This window comes from Centroberyx affinis, unplaced genomic scaffold, assembly GCF_046629955.1.
Source record: "Centroberyx affinis isolate AG114_WGS23_722 - 3 ecotype Tasmania unplaced genomic scaffold, CSIRO-AGI_Caff_v1 ptg002635l_1, whole genome shotgun sequence".
NCBI lineage: Eukaryota > Metazoa > Chordata > Actinopteri > Beryciformes > Berycidae > Centroberyx > Centroberyx affinis.
In genome coordinates, this window is record NW_027280828.1 from 479189 (window position 1) to 504098 (window position 24910).

Sequence of the window (24910 nt, forward strand, 5' to 3'; positions counted from 1 at the left end):
AGCAGTAGGACGCAGACCAAAGTTCACAGGATTTCAGCATCCTTTTCCATCAGGAGGCAGACATAAACATAGAAGTTCTGGCTGCTGAGGGAAGAGAGGTCCATCAAGCAAAGGAAATTAAAAAAGAATGATCTGTGGTAAAAAAAAACAAAAAAAAAAAAAACTGCAGTGTGATTGACTTTGAAAATGTTACTAAAAATATATAAAGAAAAAGCTAAAGAAATTGGGGATTATTTGGTGCTATGGAACACAAATATTTGATGGCTGTAAAAAAAAAAGAGGCAGCATATCAGAACTAAATGACTCCAGGCAACAATGACAAATTGAACTTGTGGTGCAGGAATGCTCAATAGATGGGAAAGGCTTCAGACAAACAAGGAAAGGGCACCAGTGTAGCACAATGAGACTTTAACAACCATCTGATAACACTGAAGAGAACAGAGAATCTTAAGGGAAAAAATAAATAGAAGGAACCAACAAGGCAATGTTTTATAAGGAGCCATTTAAACCAAATCTGTCTTCACCAAGGGAGAAGAGTAGATGTCTGAAAGCAACACATCAGGGGCTCTAAAACCACTTTAAACCAACACACGCACAGATATGCACAGGGATTTATTTTTGGCAAAACAAAGCAAAACAATCTTTAAATCCTGCAATATAGCAGGGGTTTCAATTCTAAAAGTGAGTCTGCTTCAGCCTATCTGCCTCCTTAATGCACTTTCTGTGTCAAGACTTTTTGTGTAGTAGCTGTCAGGGTGACAAATTACTTAGAAAGGTACCAACTGATTGCTAGGTCAGTGCTCAAAGAATACCTGGTTTCTCAGGCTGCTTGGAAAATACAAGATGAACTGGAATCCAGTCGGGTCAGCCGAGCACGAGAGGATATTTCTCCATAAACTGGATCTGGCATATTTGGTTCAGCAGCAGACAGTGTTTCTGTGGGCAGGATTGTATTTTGTGCCAAACATCATCAAAATTGGGTTAAAGCCTACTTACAGGCGTCTTAACTATTCACAACACACAACACCAGAGCTTACCACAACTTGACAGCGCCTGGAGATTGATATCATGCGAGGTGCACAATCTGCCCCTTGGCACTCAACTTTGCATTCAACTTGGAGGTAATCATTAGGGCATCAGCATGAGCCATCAGTAGGTGGAGGCTGCAGGCTGTGCTGGGCGCACCGACAGATTATTACAATAATGACTACAACAGCACCTTGTACAAAATGCTGAACAACAGCCCAAATTGAGTTTGAATCAAGAGGTCTCTCTTGTGTGAAAGGAAAACTGCCTGAAAATAAAAAAAAAAAGCTTTTTAGTTTGAAGAGGCAATTCCAACAATATTTGAGAGGCCAGTCAAAAGTTTAACAAGACAAAAAGCAGATTCAGGAGTTGAGGCAGGAGACAACTAGACGAGTTGCCAGGTTTAAGTAATGCACATCTTCAGATGAGACAAGTTTATTTGTATTAAGACTTGTTAACATACAGTATATTTTGTAGTACATCCAAAATATTGAAATCAGCCATTTGCAGCGCCTGCCAAGGTTTTGTTGTCAGAAAGTGTGTGGGTTTTCAATACATCTCACGTAACCCCTTTTAAAAAGCACTTAACCTCAATTTTAAGAAATTGGATGGCTTTAGGCAATTTGCTGATGCCTGGATGTAATAGCCTAGAATGCAGTCTTCATAAAAGATTTTTTTATTTTAGCGTTGTAAAAAGTCAACTGCTCATAGAGATATTTGTTCTTTAGTGAATAAAATATAGCTGGCCTACGGCACTGCTCAGAAATGATGTGAGAAGATGAATTATTTTAATTTAGGATGGGGGTCTATTTAAACTTGAAATAAGTTGCCAGAATGTGTTTTCTACTATGCCTCTAACTTTCTAATCTTTTGATAGATAATGTAGGTTTATCTTTCGCTTGTTTGCATATTTCATTTTAATGCAATTGGCAGGGATATTTGTGTCTTTCTGTTGGGTTTAAGTGGACAACTTCTGGCTACTATCTGCCCTCGTGAACGAGACAATCTTGCACGTTGCTCACAGCATAAGACACGTCCATCCTCCCTTTCCCTGCCACATTGCTGCCTTCATACTAAATGCCATAATACTAAATTTCAAACCACTTAATGCGCTGGATGTATGCACAGACTGGCTTCTCTTATGAAAATTGCTCCAAATTGTAAGATGAAAAAAATTGCTTAGCTAAATTGAAATAAACTATGTTTACATGCTTAGGTTGTTGGCCGTTAGTGACCAGCTTGTAGCTCTTGCCGAGCTTGTAGTTAATGCAGACTAGAGCAGATTGTGCTAATTTATGAGTCAAATCCTCTTGCTGTCTAGGGTAAGGAGATTCTGGGCAATCATTTTCTTTTTTTAATGCATTTCTTGCTCTCCCTTCTTCTGTAACAAATGCTGTGAATGTATTGACACAACCAACATGGCGTTTCTCCCTTAGCTGCAAAGTTGATGGACTAGAAGAGTTTGTTTCAGTCCCACCTCATTCTGAGCCAGCTAACAGACAGTGTGGCTGCTGTGATCAACTTCTCAGATTGTCTGGCTCACAACATGATATCTTCATATGAGGCAGACATTGCTAATGCTGTCAATCATTTGACTTTCACTGCAGACAGCCAAATTATTTTTTTTTATTTATTATTCACCATTTGGATAGATTTTGTAGTGATCAGTAAAAGTAGAAATGAGATGGGAAGGGGGCATTCGCTTGTTCCTCTGTCCATCTGTTTGTCCCGTGTGATATCTCAGGCACCACCGATTTTGCTGAAACCTGGGGGAACGAGGCATCTAACCACTGTTTCGCCATTTTCAAAATGACACTGATTAGCGCAAGGGCCGTGCCACACTTACACATATATTTGTGGTGACATATTTATTAGTGATTGGTTCAGAAGGGGACTGCATCATTCTTGGGGGACGAGATACTGTTACTGTTGCCATGTAATTATTATGAATTGTGTATCCAAAAAGAACTTAAATTGGTTAATCTTTGAGTTCCTAATTTATTTTGGCAACATCTTTAGTGCTAAGCGGTCATTGCTGTGGTGTTTCTGCACTGTACTTCCTAGAGATAACTCAGTCATAAACAGTGCAGTGATGTCTTTTTCCTCTGAGTTTAATTTCTGTAGGCCAGGCTCTTTTCTTTGTCTGTTCAGCCAAAGATCTCTGCTCATGCTAACTACCCAGCTCTTTTTCTGTTTATTCCAAACAAATAGAAAACATAAAATGCATCACATCCTGTGCATAGAGGATTTTTTTTATGCTGTTTAGAACAGCAAATGTAAAAACTTTTATGAAATGGCTATAGGTTGAATCAGTATTGTGTTTATATCAGTCGATGATAGAGTAGACATTTATTTATATGAAAATGTCACAGATAAATACATTAAATTGTTAGTGTGAATCAAGAACATCTATATGCCTGTATATTGAGGAAGCCCATAACTCTATCATGCTGCTCTGTGGTAGGTGGGCTGGCAGTTGAAGAACCTGGTGAATTCGTTGCGTGGGGACCCTGCAGGTGTCACTCTGACGCTGAAGAAGCGCCCACAGAGCACGCTCACCTCGACTCCGGCTCTTCTGAAGAACATGAGATGGAAGCCCTTGGCTCTGCAAGTATGACTACTGCTTACATCCTCCGCACTCTTGGATATGCTTGTCCGTGTGCGTGTGTGCGTGCATGTTTGTGTGTCTGTATAAGACAGCACAGATTCCTAACATCAAAAATCAGCCGGTAAATGGCCAAGATAAAAGCAGAATATAATGAATATAAAATGAAGAGAGCTATATACTGTATATACCAGAACTGTATGATTGTGTTTGTCAAGTGAGTAAACACAGATGAAATGTGAGCCTGCCTAATGTGATGCATATGTGAGAATGATTATGGAAATGAGTGTTTTCAGGATAGTTATTGTATTTTTACATATTTTGAGTTCATAGAAAAACTAAATTCCTGCAAACATGCACACATCACCTCTTCTCGCTATTAAAGGTCAACATTTCTAAATTTGAAAGGCCATAACTGCTACATCACTGGTCCGGTTTTTACAAAAGTTAGAGGGATGATGCATGTTTAATGTTTTTTATTTTTGTTGACATTGTTCAAAGTAAATTAATGCAGATGTGATCCTGTGTGCGCAGGAGTTTTGTTTTTTTCTATGGACTTGGAACATAAAGGAGATTAGTTCCCTACACCACAAAAGGGAGCGCAGTGATTTCCTCTATCTGTCTTGTGTACATATTTTGGCCTTAGGCAATTATATTATTAGGATGATGTGCCTGAGCTGGACTGGGTGGGAATGAGAAGGGTGTGTATTAACTTCTCTGAGTCCCCTGCCAGAGAAAATGTTTCTTCCTCCCCGCTGAAGCACAACACGACTCCGCCTCCTCACCCCTTCCTCTTGCTCTTCCCTCTCCCCCTCTCTGCTTCTCCATCCTCATCCTCTGCATCACACCTTCACATTCCTCTTTTCTACCTGAAACTAATTTGTTCTCCTGCTGGCGTTTTAAGGAGAGAAAAGAACAAAAGAAGAAACTTTTTGTTCCATAATGTGACAAGTGAATTAAGGACAAATTAAGGATGTCATGGTAGCCTGTTAAGTTACTGAAAAGAACGTTGGACTTGTGCATTGGAAGTCCTGCAGCAAGTCTGGCACGCATCATGGTTTTATGATGGAGCACATCTTCCGATAATGCCTCTCTGATATTAGTCAGCTGCTAGTTATGCAACATATTAGCATAGTTTGAACAGTGGTGAATTGGTCTTCTATTGTAGAAAGGATTTCCATTCTTCCTTGTTTAAAATATTCTGCATATTTTTTTTCCATAGTTTTTGGATAAATCTATCATAGTCCATGTTTTATTATTAGAAAACAGGCATCTTGTGATAGGATTACACCTCTTGCAGTGTTCAACTTAAGTAAGCAATTTTGCTATAATAAATGTGACAAGAAGGATACAGTTCATTATTGTAATATTTATATATACTACACTATATATACGATTTAAAAAAGATGCCATAATAAAGATATCATAAATACAGGAGAAACAAAAGTGACCTATTTGCATGTAGAGCATTTAAACTAATAGACTATGTAGGCTATGACCAGATTTTCCTTGACCTGAATGGGAGGGATGACTAAACTGCACACCAACCCGCCTCGCGCACCAGTTAGAATTGGAACATCTTAAACGTACAGCGCATGGCTCATTTCATGGTAGAGACGCTCAGCTGCACAGTCTGAACCGTCTCCTAACTAACTGATAGGACTGTGAATTCAAAATTTTCAGTGTGCCAATCCACTCAACCATTTCTCTCTCTCTCTCTCTCTTTCTCTCTCTCTCTCTCTCTCTCTAACACACACACACACACACACACAGCCAATCTTCCCTCAGAGCCCCAGCAGTAGTGTTGCCACGCCCACTAGCACTCTGAGCACTCCATCTAGGAGGGATAGCTGCGCCCTGCAGGACCTCTACATCCCCCCTCCGCCAGCAGAACCCTACACCCCCAGGTGAACACACACACACACACACATACACACGCACACAAAATACATGCTTTGATGAAAATGCTGCTCTCTCAAATATAGGAGAATATCGCTGTTGTCGTGTGAAAACCTCATAATTCCAGTTTTGGTGATTTTCATGTTTTCACTTCAGTTGAAGGATTATATGTTCTTCTATGGGCTGAGAGAAATTCTCCAGCCTCTTTGGCTTATGAAACCATTTCAAAGCCCATTGGATAAACTCAGAAACTCATGGTGATCAAGCTAAAAGCAAGGCTGTTTTTCTTAGTTCCTGAAAAGTTGGCATGTCTTCACTTAACACGATCACCTTGCTTGCTGTTTTTTGTGTCATGTGTATCGGATCAGACTCTCCACTGACATAAAATGCCTTTCTGCGTTCTTCACCCCAGAGACGACAAGGGCAACCTGCCGGCCGACGATCCCCAGTCGGACGTCCAAGTCGCCAAGGGCTCTGAGTCACCTAACGCCTACCTGGACCAGGAGTGTCGGCGGCGCTTCCCCCTGGTGGAGGAGGATGCCATACTGTACTGTTACGAGTACGACCAGAACCACGGCGTGTCACCGGTGCGCCGGGGGAGCACTCCCACCTATGGTAAGCCCTCGCCCCCCCGTCTGAGAACCCGCCGCTCCGAACGCCGCGTGAGAGCCGCGGGTTCAAAAGCGACGCGGTTTGCGAATGTGACGTTTGTATCTCTGAGATGTTTTTGAGATGTCTGCAGTCGCTTTGGTGTGTGCGTGTGGGTGAGCTGTGCAATATCGACGTTCCCCTGCGCTCTGTGCTGCAGGCAGGCTCAGGCCCATCTCAATGCCGGTGGAATACAACTGGGTGGGAGACAATGAAGACCCGGCCAAGCTGAAGAGAGAGAGCAGGAGAGGTGAGTGGGAGGTAGTGGGAGAGAGCAAAAGGAAGGGAGGCAGAGAGAGAGAGAGAGAGAGACAGAGAGAGAGACAGAGAGAGAGACAGAGAGAGAGACAGAGCTGAGGTGAGTGGGTGGATATCTCATAATATGGCTAAGGGATGAGTTTTTACCTCAGCCTCTCAGATCTCGGAGCCAAAAAGCGGAAAGGCTGAGCAGGCTTGTCAAGAATGATAACATGCTGAATCTCTTCCCATCCAATACTGTTGTCTGTCTATATCAGTTCCTGCATCTATCTCTTCCCTATGTTCATTAAATCTCACTCTGTTATTTTTTCCCTTTATCTCTCTCTCTCTCTCTCTCTCTCTCTCTCTCTCTCTCTCTCTCTCTCTCTCTCTCATCTCTCTCTTTCTCACCCTCTCTCTGTTTCTCTATTTCTCTCTGTTTTTGGATGTAGAAGGTATGCTGTTGCCTTGGCAACTGTAAAAAAAAAATATTTTCCCAAGATTTTCACATTTTGTTGGTTACCGCTGAGCTTGGTGGTAAATGGAGTGGGAAGAGACCGATTGTCTTATTTCAGTCTTGAAGAAAGCGCTCTGGAGTGATGTGTGTGTGTTTCTTTAGGGGATGGTGGTGAAATGTTGTTCCTTTGGGCTTTTCAGCAGAAGCGAGGGTGCTATATTTATCTACAAGAGACAGTATTTTGAAGTTTTGAGGGCTTCCTGCCTGACGATAGCCTTCTTCTGTAGTGTTTTTTTTTAAATGCCTTACAGATATTGTAATGACAGTCCTTTTGAAATGTCAGCATTCACTGAGGCAGTTAAGTCACACAATTGACTGGACTTACACTGGGTTATATAGGCCACAAAGTTTGGCCAGTGACATACAGATGTAATACAGACATAATGATATACAGTAAACAGACTAACATGTTGTCGAACCCCTGGTCTATGTTTAGTTCAAGGGCAGAGACAAGAAATTGCGCAAAGTTCACTCACTAGTCAGCTGCCTGTTTGTTTTCATCTTTTTATGCTACTAAACTTGTGCAGTAACTTACAATGCAAATGCATTCTGTGGAACCCGCAGAAAGGATTTAGTATATAAATTATAGATTCGTGACGATGAATTTGTTGAAATGTGTGCAGTAAAGGGCTTTGCTTTGTTGTGTCCCTGTAGAGAACTCCCTGCTGCGTTATGCGAGTGAAGACAAAACCCCGGGGGAGGAGTACCTGATGGGACGCAGCCTGAGCCAGAACAGGAAGAAGAGTGAAAAAGCAGGCAGCCCCGCTCATTACACACTGGTCCCCGCACTCCAGATGGAAGTCTCCCTGTCCACATCCAGCTCTGACTCCGCCTCCCTCTACCATGTCAGTCCCTTGTCCCCGTAATCATAAAAGTCTCATTATTTATATGTGAGATAGAGTAGTAGCAGGAGCAATTAAATAGGCAGCATTGGATCCCTCTGCATTTCATTGTCCTGTTTTACTTTGCAGGTGTTTGAACGGTCCTCACTGCTCTCGAGGTCAAAGAAGAAGAGCAAAGGTAAGCGCGTTCGTTTAAGTAGTTTCAACTCGAGCGCTCACGTGTCAAACGGAAAAGAAAGCCACTTTAGAAGGTGCGCACTCTGACTCCTCTCCTCCTCTGGTCCCCCTCTCACCCTGCAGCTGGAAGCCCCATGTCTTCAATGAGTAAGCGGCGGATTTCCTGCAAGGACTTGGGTCAGGGGGACTGCGAGGGCTGGCTCTGGAAAAAGAAGGACGCTAAAAGCTATTTTTCCCAGCGGTGGAAGAAGTACTGGTTCATCCTGAAAGACACCTGCCTGTACTGGTACATGAACGAGGAGGTGAATATGTCATACTGATGGGTTGGTGTCGAAGTTGAAAAAAGGGCAAGACTGTCAACATTGCTGTGAAGCTTTGACTTGGGTCAGAATGATTAATCTCCCCCATTTTGCTTGTCCCAGGATGAGAAGGCAGAAGGCTTTGTAAGCCTCCCAGAGTTCAAGATTGACCGTGCCACCGAATGCAGAAGGAAGTTGTGAGTACTGATTTTCACCAAGGATCAACTTTAGTAAAAGTTTCATTGCTTATGCTCTAAATAATTGGATGCAATTCACTAACCAAGCACAATGAATGGAGACTTCACAGTGCATGTTCAGCTACAATACTATAAGTGTATTGTCCGAGCAGAGGTAATCCTATGCAAATTGTTTTTTGGCAGAAAACAATTGGCATATATATTGAATGACTTATGGACTTGACCATGCGAAACGGGCTATTCACAGAGAATGCCTGACTCACAAACAATATGAGCTTGCATTGTCAACTAGCAAATAACATTTTAATATGATGGCAGTAGGACAGCAGATGCATAAATATATGGATTTATTCATCACTGCAGTGGGTAAAAATGAGTAGGCTTACATTTTACAGTTTTAATTAATTGTGTTTTTCATATGAACCATCAACTGAATAAAAATAAAAAATATATATACACTGATGGTTCAACTAAATCTAAAGCAACATTACTATGTTGTTTGGGAACTGAGGGCGGTACCGACAGGGAAGGCAGAGGTCCTGTGGAATATGAGGGTTGATGTGTTTACTGATGTTTAGTAGGTGGTAGAATAATTTACTGAACATGATTTACACTTCAGGAAAAGATTGAAGAAAAGGAGAACAGGAAAAGGAGAATTTTGGATCATTTTGAATTTCTATGTTTTGACAACTAAAACAAAGACCGACAATTTGACATAAATTCCATTGCTGATCAAGCAAGGGGCAGACTGCTTGGAGTGCATGGAGAAACCAGTGCATAACTAGCTCGCCTGGATGAACACTGGAGACCCGAGGGCTGTCTGAGTTCTAGCTGCTAGAGAGTTGTAAGAAAAAAATAGATTTAGACTGAAAATGTTTCTATTTCAACAAATAGCCTATCAATAATTGAGCCTAATTTCTGATCTGCTTAAAGGAGGTCTAATCTCTTTATCTTTCAGTTTCAAGTTTAAACTAAATGAAATCTTGCAAACCCCATATAGGCAGTTGAACACAGTCAGAATAATGGGTCAGTGCAATTTATGTGGTGGCAATCGGTTGTTAACAAATGGAATGGTTTTATTGTTCACAAATGGATTAATTGTCAGCAGATGCAGTGGGTTTAAAAATTAACACGAGGGCATTGTGTTTGAAAATTATACCTTACCCATATCCGTCTTGATTATGCAGCTCTGCTTGCGCCCCCTTCGATACAGGGATTGTGCTTGCATGGGAGTCTGATGTGCCTACAATTCTTATTCAAACAGACACACACGTTCTACTTATAGCTCTTGCAAATGAACAGGGCAATTTATCTCACAATGCAATCTTTGCAAAATTTTGCCCGTCTGAATGTGTGATCATGTGCCAAGTTTATCTTCTGTAGCTGCAGGCCTACCTTACTTATATGTTAATATGTGCCGTATGTCTCTATATATATTCTGCTTATCCATACATGTGATTAAATATACCCTTGGTTCTCTTTCAGTGCTTTCAAGGCTTGTCATCCGAAGATAAAGAGTTTCTACTTCGCGGCGGAAAATGTGGACGACATGTCCCGGTGAGTTAATGAGGCAGAGCTGCTATGAGTGGCTGCTATTCAATTTAACCTGAAGGAGAGACGTGCAGAGAGATAGTCATGTGGCAACTCTCCACCTCTGCAGCCACATGTATGCTCACTAACCTGCGAACATGGGATGTTGTACAGGGTGTCAGGCTGCCACACGTCATTAGTGAATTGTGAATTGCTGTTGTCCTCCTCAGGTGGCTGAGTCGTCTCAGCATGGCGGTGGCCGGCTACTCGGAGCAGGAGAAGATTCGTCACGACCAAGGTGAGATTAGTCACAGATACACAACTGTTCACAGCGCTGCAAAAGACGCTCCATCTGTTACAGGTCCGAAATGATTATTAACACTAAGCAGTGGGATGTCAAGCTGTTACTTTTAGATGGTAGAATCATACATAAAGAAGTTCTGATGAATGCACAGATAATTCCTTTGCCTAGTCTCCACTTGGAGAGGTTTAGATTTGCTATAGCGGGCTCACAGCAAGCATTTTCCACTGTCATTACAACCTGTCTGCACCTTCAGCTGGATGTCATACATGCTGCAAACGAGAAGCTGAGGACTCCATGCTCCCACACTTTAAAACTCAACCAACCAAGGAATTTGCCTATGAGCACATTTATTTCACTGCTTAATTTGTGTCTCTAGAAATTCCCTAAATAATACATTATGATTGGAATATGCAGACTAAAACTTGTACATTACAGCCTATATAGTATCCTTAAAAGTGCATAGTAGTCAGCAAACCAAATGTACATGTACTTAAGCAGCAAAAAATGTATGTTGGATATAAATACCACATGATTCCATCTTAAATTAACTTGTTGCCTAGTGTTGTTTTGCGCAGCTTATGCTTTGAAACTAACAATGTAGAAAGTGAAGAGTTTTAAAAGAGTTTTAAAATCTTTCGTTGGTTTCTATTGCTGTGATAGGAAGTCTATAGGCTGACTATAGGCTGCCTCAGTATCTTTTCTTCTTTGCTGTTAGCTGATTGTCAAAAATTAAAAGGATTAGAAATAAATAGTACATCCTAATGCTTAAATCATAACGTTGGATTATCTTTTTTGGAATTTGATATGATAACCTGGCAAAATAGACACGGATGCTTTCCAGAGCAACAGAAGATGGTTTTTAACACCTCCCCCCGATTGCCCTTCTACTTCAGAACTGATTCAGGCGTCTCTGCTTTGTGCTGAATATAAATGCTAATTTTAGGTGCAGAAGGCGTGCTTGTTATTTTCATATTCTGATGTTTTTTGGCTTCTTACAAATGCACAGGATCTGATGTAACTAACCCTTGTGCTATTTAGAGGAGCCTATGTAGAAACCTAGGTTGGGTGTTGGTGGAAAAGGGGGGGCGGGTGACAGCGGGTTTGTCATTGGGTCTGTCAAGGTGGCTCCTGGCGTCACAGATATGTTGCTGAATTGGGCCCACAACGCCTCCAGAAGGTTCAACAGGAAGTTCTGCCATCCCAGATTCATCCCCCTCTGCATTTCCTCTCAACACGAGTCAGACCTATTCTTATCTACAGGACACCTACACTATCCTGACATCGCACCTACGCCTATGCCTACTTTTAGTCCAGAATGCCCAAAAATATCTGACCTCGCCACCAAGCACTACAACAATTGACTAAAGTGACGGCTGACTCTTCTGGCAGCGCAGAAATTGTATCAACAATTGTATATCATTTGTATCTACATGTTAATAAATGAGTATGCAAACCAAAGCATAGTCTCATAAGCCATGGCTAGTCCTAGTCCTGACTGAGCACAGATACTGGAAGCCAGCTATAATGATTCTTAAACTTAGGTATCAATATAACTGGTTTGGTTGTTTTTCTTCATGAAGTAGAGTCTCCTCACTTTGGCATTTAGCAATATTGGTTGTGATTCCGCTATAGAAATAATCACTCATTGTCTTATTTCTGTAATGATAGTGTCTTTGTTCACGCCAGATTACTGGAGTGAGAGTGATCATGAGGACATGGAGTTGCCTTCAATGCCCAAACAGGACAGTCCGCCACCGCCTTATGACACCTATCCCAGACCGTCCTCAGTGAGTCTCTGTCTGTCTGTAGTTCAATAGATAGATGGCACCATAAGTGACAAACCTCTTTCATTTTCCTGAGCTTCACTGTTTTAATACTAACCATGTGGTTTAGGTGAGTCCCTACCTGGAGCCTAAACACGGCCACCTCTCCTCCTCTGAGACGTTCCAGTCACGCTCCTCTCATGAGGAGTTCCACCCCGAGCCTCAGGACGGCAGCAACAACAACGGCGTCTCCCCCGGACAGAAGTCAGGCAGCCACCGCAACTCGTGGCAGGACCTGATCGAGGCGCCCCTGAGCAACACGAGGCTGCACTACCTCCAGACGCTGCCGGTGGACGGGTCCCTGCTACGCGAGGACAGAGGGCAGCTGGCCATGGAGTACCGCAGGCAGTCCACCCTGCCCGCACAGCGCAGCCTGCTACCGGAGCAGTACGGGCCGCTGCCCGTGCCCCTCAGCCCCAACATCATGGCAGAGGCAGGAGGGAAACCCCGCAGCTTCACTCTGCCCCGGGACAGCGGCCTCCACGCCGTCCTGGCAGCCACCGCCAGCGCTTCAGATTACAGAGAGCCGCAGCACTACCAGCTGGACCAGGCCAGAGACATAGGTCAGTCACCAACATGGTCAGATAACAACATGTCAGACACCAACATGTCAGACACCAACATGTCAGACACCAACAGACACAAGACGAAACATCTTCTCCCATCCTCTTCACATTCTTTTGCAAGTACCTTAGGCTGGGGACACACCAGTTAAAATCCTAACTGATTTTGAAAATGCATTAGATCATAATGACGGATTTCGCTGATGTGTTTTTGTCACAGATATGCTCACAGTAGATAATTAGGCAAGAATGGGGAATCACACCCTTGATGATATAACTGAGAATATCTCGATGACTCATTAAATGTTGTCAGGACCTCTAATCTCACGGGAGCTTGCGCCATCCACTGTGAATCAATATGTATATTAATATGAACGTTAATGCAAGGTGCATTAATATGCGCAAAAAAACCAAGCAAAGAAAAAACACAAAAAGAGAATTTGGGTGAAGTCGTGGCTGGAGGGACGCGGTCAGTGTGGGCTGAACACCTTTCAGTAGAGCTGGAGGAGAGCAGGCTTCATCGGAAAAGGGAAAAAGGAAAAAGATAATGGCAGCTGATTTCACTGATTAGCCCACCTTCAACCAGAGAGGAGGAACTCATCAGTGAAATCAGCTGCTGTAGTGTTTGGTTGGAATGAAAACCTGCAGCCTCTCGGCCCTCCATCGCACATGATTGCCTCTTCCTGCCTCAGTGTGTCCCCAGCCTCACTGTGGACTGGATAGAGTAATATAAATGAAAATGCTATAATGTGTCTGTCTTTTGATTGGCATATGATTGCACAAGTATACTTGTTTATAGCCATTTTGTAAGTGGTTATACTCAGTAATTTTTTATCAAGCGAAGCTGCTAATAGGCATTCAGAGCCAGCAAGTGTTAGAGGTTGAATACTCGCTGACAATTATTACCTTATTGGGTTGGATTTGAAGCCAGCCCAATTCCCATCCCTTCAAGACCTCCAGGGCAGTTCTCTAAGTGAGATGAAATTTAGTGTCCTAATTGACACTGATTTATCTTGGCAGTCCGCTAGCTCTCTCTCTCTGTCTCTCTCTCTGTCTCTCTCTCTGTCTCTCTCTGTCTCTCTCTCTCTCTCTCTCTCTCTCTCAGTCTCTCTCTCTCTCTCACACACACACACACACACACACACACACACACACAATCTCTCTCACGCTTGCTCTCTCTTTCTTTTTCTTTTACTCTCTTGCCCGATCGAAATGTCATTGTGCCCCTTGGCAGCGTTTGGATGGCGAAGCGAGGAGGAATCCTTTCAGTCCATGTTAATGTTGAATTCTGCACAGGACAAAGAAACACGCCTAAGGGGCCTTTCTTCTTGTCCTCATTTATCTGTTGCTCTACCATTCCTTTTCTCTACTGCTGTCTGTAAAGACCAGAGAGAAACACAAAAACAGGCGGCAAATAAAGCATGATACACTTCAAAGCAGTGCCCCAAAGCTTCATAGCTCACCACCCTCCTTCCAAAACACACTTTGTGCAAAACAGAATGACAACTAACAGATTCAGAGTGCTAGTGATGCTTGGTGGGTTTTTTGTGCAATGTTAGAATCGGCCATCAGAGGGCAGTGTTTAAAAACAAAGGGGTGGATTGGTACAGTAATTTGTTGGATTGGTGCATGTGCTGCAAACTCAGTGTTTTGGGTTTGAGGCCAGCTGTCTTTCCTTTTTGCTGTCTCTCTCCACTTTGTGCCCCCTAGTGAAGCAAAAATGCCATAAAATAATGTATTAAAAAAGAGCAGGACTGTGAATGTCTTGTTGAGCCAATCAGGAAGAGGATAATTTGTCTGGGTAAGCAGGGAAGGATATAGATTATGTTTTTCTAATTATTTTCTTGTGGTGTGATCAGGAAAGCAAAAAGTAGGGGGGGGGACATCTTATCCCTAAGATGTCCATAAAAAATGAAATCCTGAAAACACTGTGAAAATGTCCATCTTAAGCCCTTTAGTCTCATATTCAGTTTTTTTTTTTTTTTTTGTTAAAATTAAGTACATTTTTGTTAAACAAGTGCAAAATTCTGCCAATCAGATAAGATAATTCAACTTGTTTCCAATGCACTTTCACTTTTCAACAAGTGTCAGTGTCTTGAACAAGGCGGAATGAGGCAGAAGAAGAAAGTGACACTTAATTAAGAAAATTCTTGATCTGCATTGGAATCTCACCGCAGTGACCCATTTTTTCACTTTTTGTAAGAAAAATCAGATTTCAAGATGCAATACTAGATTAAATGACTTGTTAAGGTGTATATTTTTTTGCAGTGAAAAAAAAAGATGAAAAATGTCATCCTTGAGTTGAGTGTAGTGTTTGTTTTGTGTTGCCAGGCTGTGAGCGGGACAGGAGGCTGCAGGCCGACTCTCTGGGGGATTTGTACCGGGCCTTGGAGCAGACCAGTCTGTCCGGCATGGCGGACCACAGACCCGCCGCCCGCCTGGAGTACAAGCGCTCATTCGTCCGCCGAGTCCACGACCCGCTGCTCAGCGAAAAACTTCACCGCCTCCGCATCCTACATAGTTCACTTAAGGTACGTAACACTAAAACACTTTTTTTTTGAGCATTTCTTTGTGTTTTTGGCCAGATGGGTGAGTGTTTTATTGCCTCTTTAATAATTCATACATTCAACTCCTTACAGAATGTCCCTCTTCAAGACAGAGACCCGTCGCTGGGTTTTTTAGGGTAGCCTGTGAGGATCGGTGTGCAGGTAAAGCCTCAAACGTCTGTGCCTCGCCCAGCACCCTACTCCCCAGGAACCAGAGGCACCGGAAACCTTCTTCTATCCGCTCGGCTCTCCAGCTCCCCTCCTCTAACGGCTCCTTCCACCCGGCTCACTCTGCAGGAGGACAGGGACCCCCGCGTCTCTCTCTTTTAACGACCAGAGTTGTTACAGAAGGCAATAAAAGACGTCTCGCTTGTAATCTGTAAGAAGTTGTACCACACGCAGCGCTTCACGCCTGGCAGACGAGCGCTTCGCGTCCCTCTAAAAGACTGTAATTCGCCGCTCACATGCATGGCCGTTTACCTATCGCTTCCGTAAAAGCAGTGTTGAATTGTTTGCTGGAGTTGTGTACAGCCTCTCAGTAAGTCCTGATGGTAAAGGGATTACAAGCAAAGGTATTTTGGATGTCTACAAGATTTTGTTATGCATGTGTGTGTGTGTGGTTAACGAGTGCGTCTGTTCCATGAGTGTACAGGATGTTAAGCATATATTTAATATTACATGTGCTACAGCAACAGTGACTACACAATGTTTCGGGGTGCAAATACAAATTGTAAATCAAGTGCTGTGCCTCAGTGATTGTGAATGTACACTGTACCATTCCAAGATAAATGAGAAAAGATATCGGCGGCAAGCTATTCCTCAAAACTGGGGCACAGAAACGTGAAGCGTGGCAATAATGAACTAGTATTGTAAATTATAAAGGAATGATCAGAATAGTTGTCTATTTTTGTATGCATGCCGTCTACCTGAATGTTTGTAAATGGTTTTGTATTCCCAAGTGTGTGTGTGACCGGTGTCAACCCCCCTTTCACATTGTGTTTCTAAGAATTATTTTACATTTTACCGCAGAAATTGACTTTTTTAAGTGTTCTCCGCAAAAGAGGAATAACTGTATTTATAAACTGTTTAATGTGCGAGCATGCTTTGTATAACTAAAACACATTACCATGCCATTCGAAACTGACTGATGTTGCACAAGTGTGCCATATTGTAGCTACTTTACTTTTTTATTCAATAAACTGTGGCATGGGCATAATTAAGCCCCCTCGTTAAACATTATGATTCCTCATAATCATGTTTTTTTACTTAAATTTCTATTGCTATTTTCATCAGCTACTGAAGAACTATCAGGGAACTACAACAAGGGTTGACTTAGAGTATTCGTTCTATATGCAAACAAATGTAAATGTAAATGTAATACACACTCAGTCTTTCAGTGAGCATGAGGCCTAAGACAGTCTTGTAGGAATCCTGTAAGTGTTGTTTTGATTAGACACACAGAAGAGGACAGATAGGCCTTATCCACAGTGCAAGTACATAACAATATGAAAAAGTGTTTCCAAAAATACATAAGAAACCTGTGAGAGTCAAAGATAATCTTTCCATCACTATACAGTGGGTTTCAGGTGCAGGATGGTGTTGCAGAAACCATACAGAACCTCCCACAGCCAGTCCAGACAGAAAAACAAGGACAGTACAATTGCACCATGTTGCCCCAGATTTATCACTCACTGAACACACTTTTTATTTTGCCATCTCGGCCCTGCCTCCATATTGTTTATATCAATGTACGATGAAGGCATCATATATTAATAAGCTGTAATTAGGATGCCACTTATTGAATGAGGAAGATAAATGACTTCAACAGACATTCATAGAGAGACTTTCATATTAGAACAGGAGGTGGACTGAGTGAGAAGCACAAAGCAGAAACTGAACCATACAGACATACTAGTTTTCAAGGTCAGCAACCCCAGCTGAACAAATGACAGACATAAAAAACACTAATGATCTATATGAAATATTGTGAAAATTTGTTTTGCATATAGCTCCTTCATATGTGACCCATCTAGACCACTGGACTCACTAGAATGCTCTTTGAATACACAAGTGCATTGCCTTGCATTTGAATGGTATTTGTGTGGTATCATCAGGTTTAGCTATTAGACTATATTGTGTATAACATGGTAACTTAATGAAATATGCAAATTCAAAAAGACTCGCAACACTGTGGCAGCTCCCAATATTTTGCTTACTTTATTCTACATTAAAAAATAATACGACGTTTCGAGCCCTCACGGGCTCTTCGTCAGGTAGGTTTTGCAATGAATCAGACAGGTTCAGGTGTTCCTCATTTACAGAATGGATATATTTTCCATGATCGCACCTATCGGAAACGTTGTATTTTTTTTTCATGTAGAATAAAGTAAGCAAAATATTGGGAGCTGCCACAGTGTTGCAAGCCTTTTTGAATTTGCATGAAGTAACTATTTCGACTCAGCACCTGGAAAAGAGATGTGCGTGTGTTCACTCTGACTTCTTCTTCTAAATTAATGAAATATCACATTATTGACATCTGGAGGTAATACATTATCTTGGAACTTTATTATCACAAACTTTAATATCACCTTGCTTCAAGATATGGAGACACGTAGGTATGGTAAGGTAAGAATTCTTCTGGTTATTCATTGAGCTCAGTGAGGATTTTAGCAAGAAATTTGCTGTGGTTGTCTAGTGTGAACAGTGGCTTTCAACTAGTTTTGCATCACAACCCAAACATTCACCAAGTTGTTCTCAATGAGAAAAAAAAAGAGAAAACATGTAGCTTAATCTTCAGATCTGCAGCTGCTACTCCTTAAAAGTAAATCAAAAGGAAAAGTATGTTTAATAATTACACTCGTAATTATATACTTTTGAAGTCCCATGAACAATATTTCAGCCAGCCTGATGTGAAGTTGTGGCCGCAAAGTTGGAGGTTTTTGTCTGTGACTTAATTTCCTCGAGGTCACAGCAGACTCTAGATATTCAATAAATATAAACATTTGTCTTGAATGGTTTAATGTGATCTGTGTGGCAGTATGATCGCTTTTGAACTGCAGAAAGCCACTGTGTCTGTCATGCAGCCTGGCTACACACAGCTGTCACTGACCAACTTCCCCTGAAGTATAACACTTTGTATTTTACTCTGTTATACAGTTTGATGCACAAATTCAAATGTTGGGGTCATAGCAATTTTGCAACCTCAAACTAGGGTGACTTGCCAAAAATGTTGAAGAACTCCTCGTCAAATGGCTTTTTTTTTTGTAATTTGTAATTTAAAAATTTAATTTTCCTTTTCCAAAGAAGGCCCCATCTACCAGAGGCTTAATAGCTGCTGGGCAAAGCAGAAGAAAGGAAGATTTTTCTGAAGGACAGGATGAAATTGGTGAAAATGTGTTTCTGACCAAGCTGTATGGCAAAATGAAACAAACAAAACTCTGTATGACTGATCTGAAGATTCACATTTATTATGTAAGTCTACAAAAAAGAGGCTACTTTCAAAAGTCAAAAGGCTACTTTTAGAAAGTCCATTCATGTTCACTTCTCAGCTCTATGAACGTTGCGTATTTGAAAGACAGGATCAAAAGAATTATTGTACAGGTAGAACAAAGACAGGAGGCAAAACATAAAATCCTGTAGGATAAAATGTATTTGACCAAAAGACTGCAAAAGACTGCACTATACATGTATTATTCATAATCCATTGGTGAAGCACTAGTAAACAAAAATATATTTGATTGCCATTACTAAATCATTGCAGGGGCTGAGAATAAGGAGAGAGCAGTATAATCAGCAGAACAAACAGCAATCATATTTGAGTTTGCACTGTATGCAGGACAATGCAAGAAAGATACATATGAAGCACATAAAATGTGGATAAAAATTCCCTTTCACAATTCCCAGTTTTCCTTAATGTTCAACAAAGTTATTCATCAGAAACATGGTTGCAATGATATTCGCCAGTTTCCTTAGTGGTATAAGCACTTCAACTGATCCAAATGAAATTACTGAACACTGAAAATGTGATGTTTATTTGATAGCATTCCTGCGTTATGATCTAGTATACAGTGGACAGTGAGATGGGAGAGAGGGAGAGAGAGAGGGAGAGAATGACAAACTGATCCAAACCTAAAACACCATGAACAGAAAAGCTGAGCTCCAGCCTGCTGACCCCTCAGGATGCCTCGAGCAAAGGCCAAGCATCTAGAGATCTGTATATCTACTGATTTGAATTCAACACTGTTCAGTACTGGCCGATCTATTCTCCTTTTGGTTTATGAGATAACAAATAAGATTAGATGACAGGGATAGACGGGAGAGTCTGTATGCCATGTGTCTCCAGAGGCATCAGCCTTCACAACACACTCAGATCAACGCACAATAAGAACAGTGCTCCCAGCTACTTCACTGGCACCAGTCTCCTCTTACCTCGGAAGATCTTAACCAGTGGCGCTCTTATGGCTTGAATACTCACACCATAGATTGCTGGATTAAGAAAGGGGGGGAATATCAGAAAGTACAGAGACATAAACACCCTTGTTTTATAAGGCAGGTGACTTACGTTGAATCGGCTTTGTACTATTTCAAAAAAGCACCCGATAGAGTAGTTGATTATTGCTAGGAGGTGGGGAGAGCAGGTCCGCAGGGCTTTGAACTTGGTGTCTTTAGATGAGAGTGCACATATCCTCAGGATGTGTGCATATGAGTAAAGCACCATGATGAGCTGTGGGAATGTGTATATAACCACAGACAGCAGGCCCACTATGTTAACGACAGACGTGTCTGTGCAGGAGAGTTTCACCAGAGAGTAATTGACGCAGTACAGCCTTTCCATAGTCTTCTCACAAAACCGTAGCTGAAGAGTCAAAATGAAAACAATGAGAAATGCGACCAGGGGGTAAAGCCAAGTAAAAGTAATAAGCTTATACACTCTAGTCAGTGACATGATGGCATGATACTGCAGCGGATAACATATGGCCACGTACCTATCGTAACTCATTGCAGCCAGAATAGTAAATTCAACAATAGCATATGTATGTATAGCATAGATTTGTGTTTGACAGCAGGGTAGAGACACCTCATATGAATATGAGAATACGTTGCTCAGTAGTGCCGGCAAGAGAGCAGTGCTGCCATAGAGGCCGTTTGCAGCCAAGTTACACACCAAGAAATACATTGGCTCATGCAGTGTTTTTTCAGTATAGATCACTCCAATTAACACCACATTTTCAACAATAATGGCAATGTAGATAATCAGGAATATGCAGAAGTAGATGGGCTTCAGGTCTTCCATCCCATGGTATGCAGACAGAAGAACTGATGTCACTCCAGATGAATTTGCCATGCAGAGGCAAATTTGTCCAGGGCCTGCAGAAAGCATCTGTGTTACCCACAGTATACCATGCAGTATAGTGCTTTGTATGAAAAAATGAGACAAAATATGCTTTACCTTTGTGTGATGTCCCCTCCACCACTTCACTGAACTGACTATTTTTTATACTCTTTACTTCTCTTCTCCTGTGAAATCAAGTCATGTGGTTTTACCAATGATCCAATGAAAGACTACAATTCACACCTATGGGGAAAGGAGTTGTGTTGATGATGTAACCTATAGATGAATCTGATTAGATTGCATACAGTAATGGCAGATAAGTAAAAATCCTATCAAATCTGATATCCTCTATTTTCTGTGTTATTTCTTTAAAAGTTAAGATGGGTTGCAGGAATTTTGTATAGACTGCTAAAACTGTGTATGTAAAATATAGGTAAAACTTTCTCTGGCATGGGGAAATACTGAAGTAACATGAACAGCACAAACTGCCTCCTGTTTTTATTTTCTTAACACAATTCAACCTTAGCATGACAGATTAGATTACAACTTAATAGTTGTATTCTAACAGTATAATTTAACAGTAATGCACTAATATTAAAGTTTGATGATATTTACACTTTTTTTTACGTACTAGTTGCCTCTGCCCTGTTTACTCACTCAGTCCCACTCTGCGTTAAGCGGAAACCTCTGAAGTAGCATGTGATCATTAGAAAGGAGAGCCAAGAACATGATCACTTCAAATGGTGCCTCTGTGATTTATTTTTGCCCTCCAGCATCAGTTTGATCTTTAAGTTGGAGAGGCTATGGCTGCAGCCCAAAGTACCGAGGGCTTTCACAGCACCTTAACTGTTCTCAATCCTGAAAAACTCACTCAAGTCAGCACATCTGATGTCACATTTGAGAAGCACCACTCTAACTCAGTGGTGCCTTTTTTTTTTTTTTTTTTTTTAAAAAGATTAATTTTTGGCATTTTATGCTTTATTTGAGAGATATAGTGAGAGAGAGACAGGAAGGTATGGGAGAGAGAGTGAGGGGAGGACATGCAGCAAAGGACCACGGGTCGGATTCGAACCCGGGTCACTGCGGGAAGGCCTGAGCCAAATGGTACACGCCCTACTCGGTGAGCCACCAGGGCACCCTGTCTTTTTTTTTTGAGAGAGGCTGACTATAATAACCTTGATCTGTAGTATAGTGAATAGCTGCAGTTCTATTTTTCAGCATTGGCATATAGTTGGAAGTTTGACTGAAGTTGAACCTATAACTCTCAAAGAACCTGCCATCAGTTAAAAACGTGTACAAATGGCAGCCTGAACACACGATACACAATGCATTTGTATTATACTACATTATTGCTCAGATAAAAATGTGTTCTGAAGGTTCTGCAGCATGTCAGCTTTTCTTGGGTGCTGTTTGTACTGTCAACATTTTCACCCAGAGGACAAAGGTGACACAGCACCCAGCTGAACCCCTCGCTTTTAAAAATCCCACAAACTAAAGCAAACAGTTGTCACTCCAAAATGACGAGCAGCTAACAATAAAGGAAGCCAAACAACCAGCAGTGCAGTGTTTCAGCATAGAGCCATAGGGGGAATGAATGTGTGTGTGTGTGTGTGTGTGTGTGTGTGTGTGTGTGTGTGTGTGTGTGTGTATGGGGGGATTCTTCTGAGTGTGCATGGTTGTGTAGAAAGCAAACATAAAAACTGGATTGATTAAACAATAGTATAATTTTCAAACGTTCAAATAATTTATTTTCTTTAAAAATATAATACAATAAAACAGAACAGACACATTCAGTAATGAATTAATAAATCATTAGATTTAGTTTTAATCACTTGGTGGCAGGATATTGAGGAGAGGGCCCAAATCCTGACAAACATTTTAATATTGTGACTTTTCCAGTTCTGCTCTAGTCAACCGGCAATGATATGAAGGCAATCATTTCTTCTTCAACAAATGGATGCACTGTTTTGTGGAAAAAATATAATGTCTGATTTGGATGTCTGATAATATCTTCAAATTTCAACATTATGTTGTATTTTGCATCAGTAAGGTGCATTATTTGTGTTGTATATTCTGTTTAATCTTAAATTGAGTCAACATATGAGTTTCACATTAATGTAAAATATAAAAAAAAAGACTTCAAGGTCTGTCTGTAACCTGTGATCCAGAGTTTTATTGCTTCAATTTATCAATAATATTGCCAATAACCCATCTTTACGCTTGTTGTTTCATCACAATTACATCAGATAACGCAGGGTCATTTTTGCTCTGTCCTATTCTCCAGGTGTTGTTCCCAGGCCCAAGACGGTCTGAGTCTCAGTCCTGAGGAGTTCCTAATTGCTTCCAAAGGGATGGAAAACAATGTGTATCATTGACCTCTAATGAACATGTTTATCCATTTACCACTTGGTTCCTGGTTAGCCTCATTTCCCAAGAGAGAGATAAAGAATTCCAAAAAGTGAAAAACACCATGCAAAGGAAAAAGGGTTGACTGTTTGCATCAGGTTTGAATGTGTGGACAACAGTGTTGCAACATAGTTAAGGCAATGTGATAATTATAAAAATACTTAAAATACTTGCACTAAACTAAACTAAACTAAACTAACCTAAACTAAACTAAACATTTACTCTTTATGTTTTCATTAGGACAAGCACTACATTTTACACTGTGCTGCTAGAAGTGGAATCAAAAAAGTATTGCTGTAAAATATATGGTTTCTCACAAGAGGCCGGGCATGCATTCATGTATTCATAAACCTGCTCTTTAACATACTCATGCAACATGATTACATATAAATTTCAAAATAAGACAAAAGTCCTATCATCTATGTGCTACTGTTCTGTTGAACATCCATTAGACAGTCCTACCCATAAACTACAGTTTTAGGATAATAATGGCTAATATACTGCTCATTTATACTAACCAATGCAACTCCAAAACAGCAGTTGAGGGCCAACTGATGTTCACCGGTGTTCAAATTCCCCATTTTATTGCATGAAAACAAGGTCACCAGTTAGCCAGTGGGTGTGCTGGTTCTGATGCTCTGATGCTGGAATTTGCCCAGAGACAACAATGTTAAGGTCAGTGTTTGGAGGGGCGAGGGCTGCATGTGAGAGCCTCACTGTAAAGGATTCATCTCTGTATTTTTGACAGAAACCGGATGATTTTGCTCCATTAGGACCTCAGTACTTGACAACATTCATCATCTATCTTGTCATTATTATTCCGGGGTAAAAGAAATCATTAAAGCCCCTTGGAATCCATTCAAACAGGCTGCAGTAAAGACTTGACTGAGCCTCTTAATAGAATATACTATGAGTCTTAAGTTCCATATGTGTCATATTTGAAGCGGATTTAATGAATCTGAGTGACAAACAGTGAGCTTCATAAGAGATGGACAGGAATGTTTTTTTCTGCTTCATGCTCTCACTTTTGCTATTATTTTGAATTTGAAATAACAGTATAACTATGAGTTTAAAGGGCTGATTTAAACAAATTTGGGCAGACTGAGATGATACTCAATACATTTTCAGTATGCAAACATAAATTGCACTGTGCAAGATATTTGTAGATGTATGAAATCCATAAATCTAACCAGACTCACAGGTTCTCTTTGAATCTTTGTTTTTCATTTGAATGTGTCTGTGAGATTTCAGCTGCAACTCCACTTGGCACAAATTTATTCTGAGGATTTGCACAGTTCACGGTTGCTTGGTTCAGGATGCACACCGCAGCACTCCCAACGCTGTGAGGAATACCGGTTACACTCTGAAACCACAGATAACTGGGGAAACGTACATTACCTTCCCCTTTGATTTGGTAGTGTGATGGTTTGTTGCCTGTAAGGCTGCAGCTGCTGCAAAGGCTACAAGTGATAAAGTAGATCTACTGAATAAGGTTACTGCAGATTTTAAATTGGTAACAATAAATACATTTCTAACAGCCATAAACAAAGACTTGTAACAACCTTATCAAGTTAGCAGGACCTGGATGGCCTTGCGTGTAAACCTCCTGGACTATAACGCTTCCAGTGAGGTATAGGAGCGTGTGACAGGTGTTTTGGGACATTGAATTTAATGAAGACAATTTCATCTAATTTAATTTTCACTCTTTATGATGCAACTGTCACAGGTCATATAGGCTATTACAGGACTGATTTGCTGAGGATGTACCAGACTTTTGAAGCTGTTAAAAGTCCCAATTTATTATCTGCTAATTAATTTCTTTTCAAATGTAATAAGTCTCAGGACAGGAGTAACATGCCTTGTGATGATAAAAAAATACAGTTACGTTAGTAGGTTCTCTCTGTTAGACTGTAATTGGCAAGTGGTTGGAGAGATTTCCCCATGATGCAAATCTGAGGT

The 24910-nt window shown here is 41.1% G+C and overlaps 2 protein-coding genes across 2 annotated transcripts in view; one reads left to right on the top strand and one right to left on the bottom strand.

Annotated features, from left to right (window-relative positions):
- Window positions 1-15432, top strand: part of LOC139657152 (connector enhancer of kinase suppressor of ras 2-like) — a 31356-nt gene extending 15924 nt beyond the window's left edge. The window contains exons 9-24 of the mRNA XM_071534902.1: window positions 3491-3637; window positions 5405-5538; window positions 5943-6145; window positions 6339-6428; window positions 7587-7777; window positions 7904-7964; window positions 8075-8253; window positions 8374-8447; window positions 9933-10004; window positions 10208-10275; window positions 11968-12082; window positions 12180-12667; window positions 13088-13116; window positions 14061-14077; window positions 15015-15198; window positions 15307-15432. Of these exons, the coding sequence (XP_071391003.1) occupies window positions 3491-3637; window positions 5405-5538; window positions 5943-6145; window positions 6339-6428; window positions 7587-7777; window positions 7904-7964; window positions 8075-8253; window positions 8374-8447; window positions 9933-10004; window positions 10208-10275; window positions 11968-12082; window positions 12180-12667; window positions 13088-13116; window positions 14061-14077; window positions 15015-15198; window positions 15307-15354 (2100 nt within the window). The 3' untranslated portion in view covers window positions 15355-15432. The remainder of the gene's footprint in view (window positions 1-3490; window positions 3638-5404; window positions 5539-5942; window positions 6146-6338; window positions 6429-7586; window positions 7778-7903; window positions 7965-8074; window positions 8254-8373; window positions 8448-9932; window positions 10005-10207; window positions 10276-11967; window positions 12083-12179; window positions 12668-13087; window positions 13117-14060; window positions 14078-15014; window positions 15199-15306) is intronic.
- A 4180-nt stretch (window positions 15433-19612) lies between these two features.
- On the bottom strand, window positions 19613-20557 carry LOC139657125 (putative olfactory receptor 7A2). Its single transcript, XM_071534845.1, has one exon. The coding sequence runs from the start codon at window positions 20555-20557 to the stop codon at window positions 19613-19615; it is 945 nt and encodes a 314-aa protein (XP_071390946.1).
- Between the last annotated feature and the right edge of the window lie 4353 nt (window positions 20558-24910).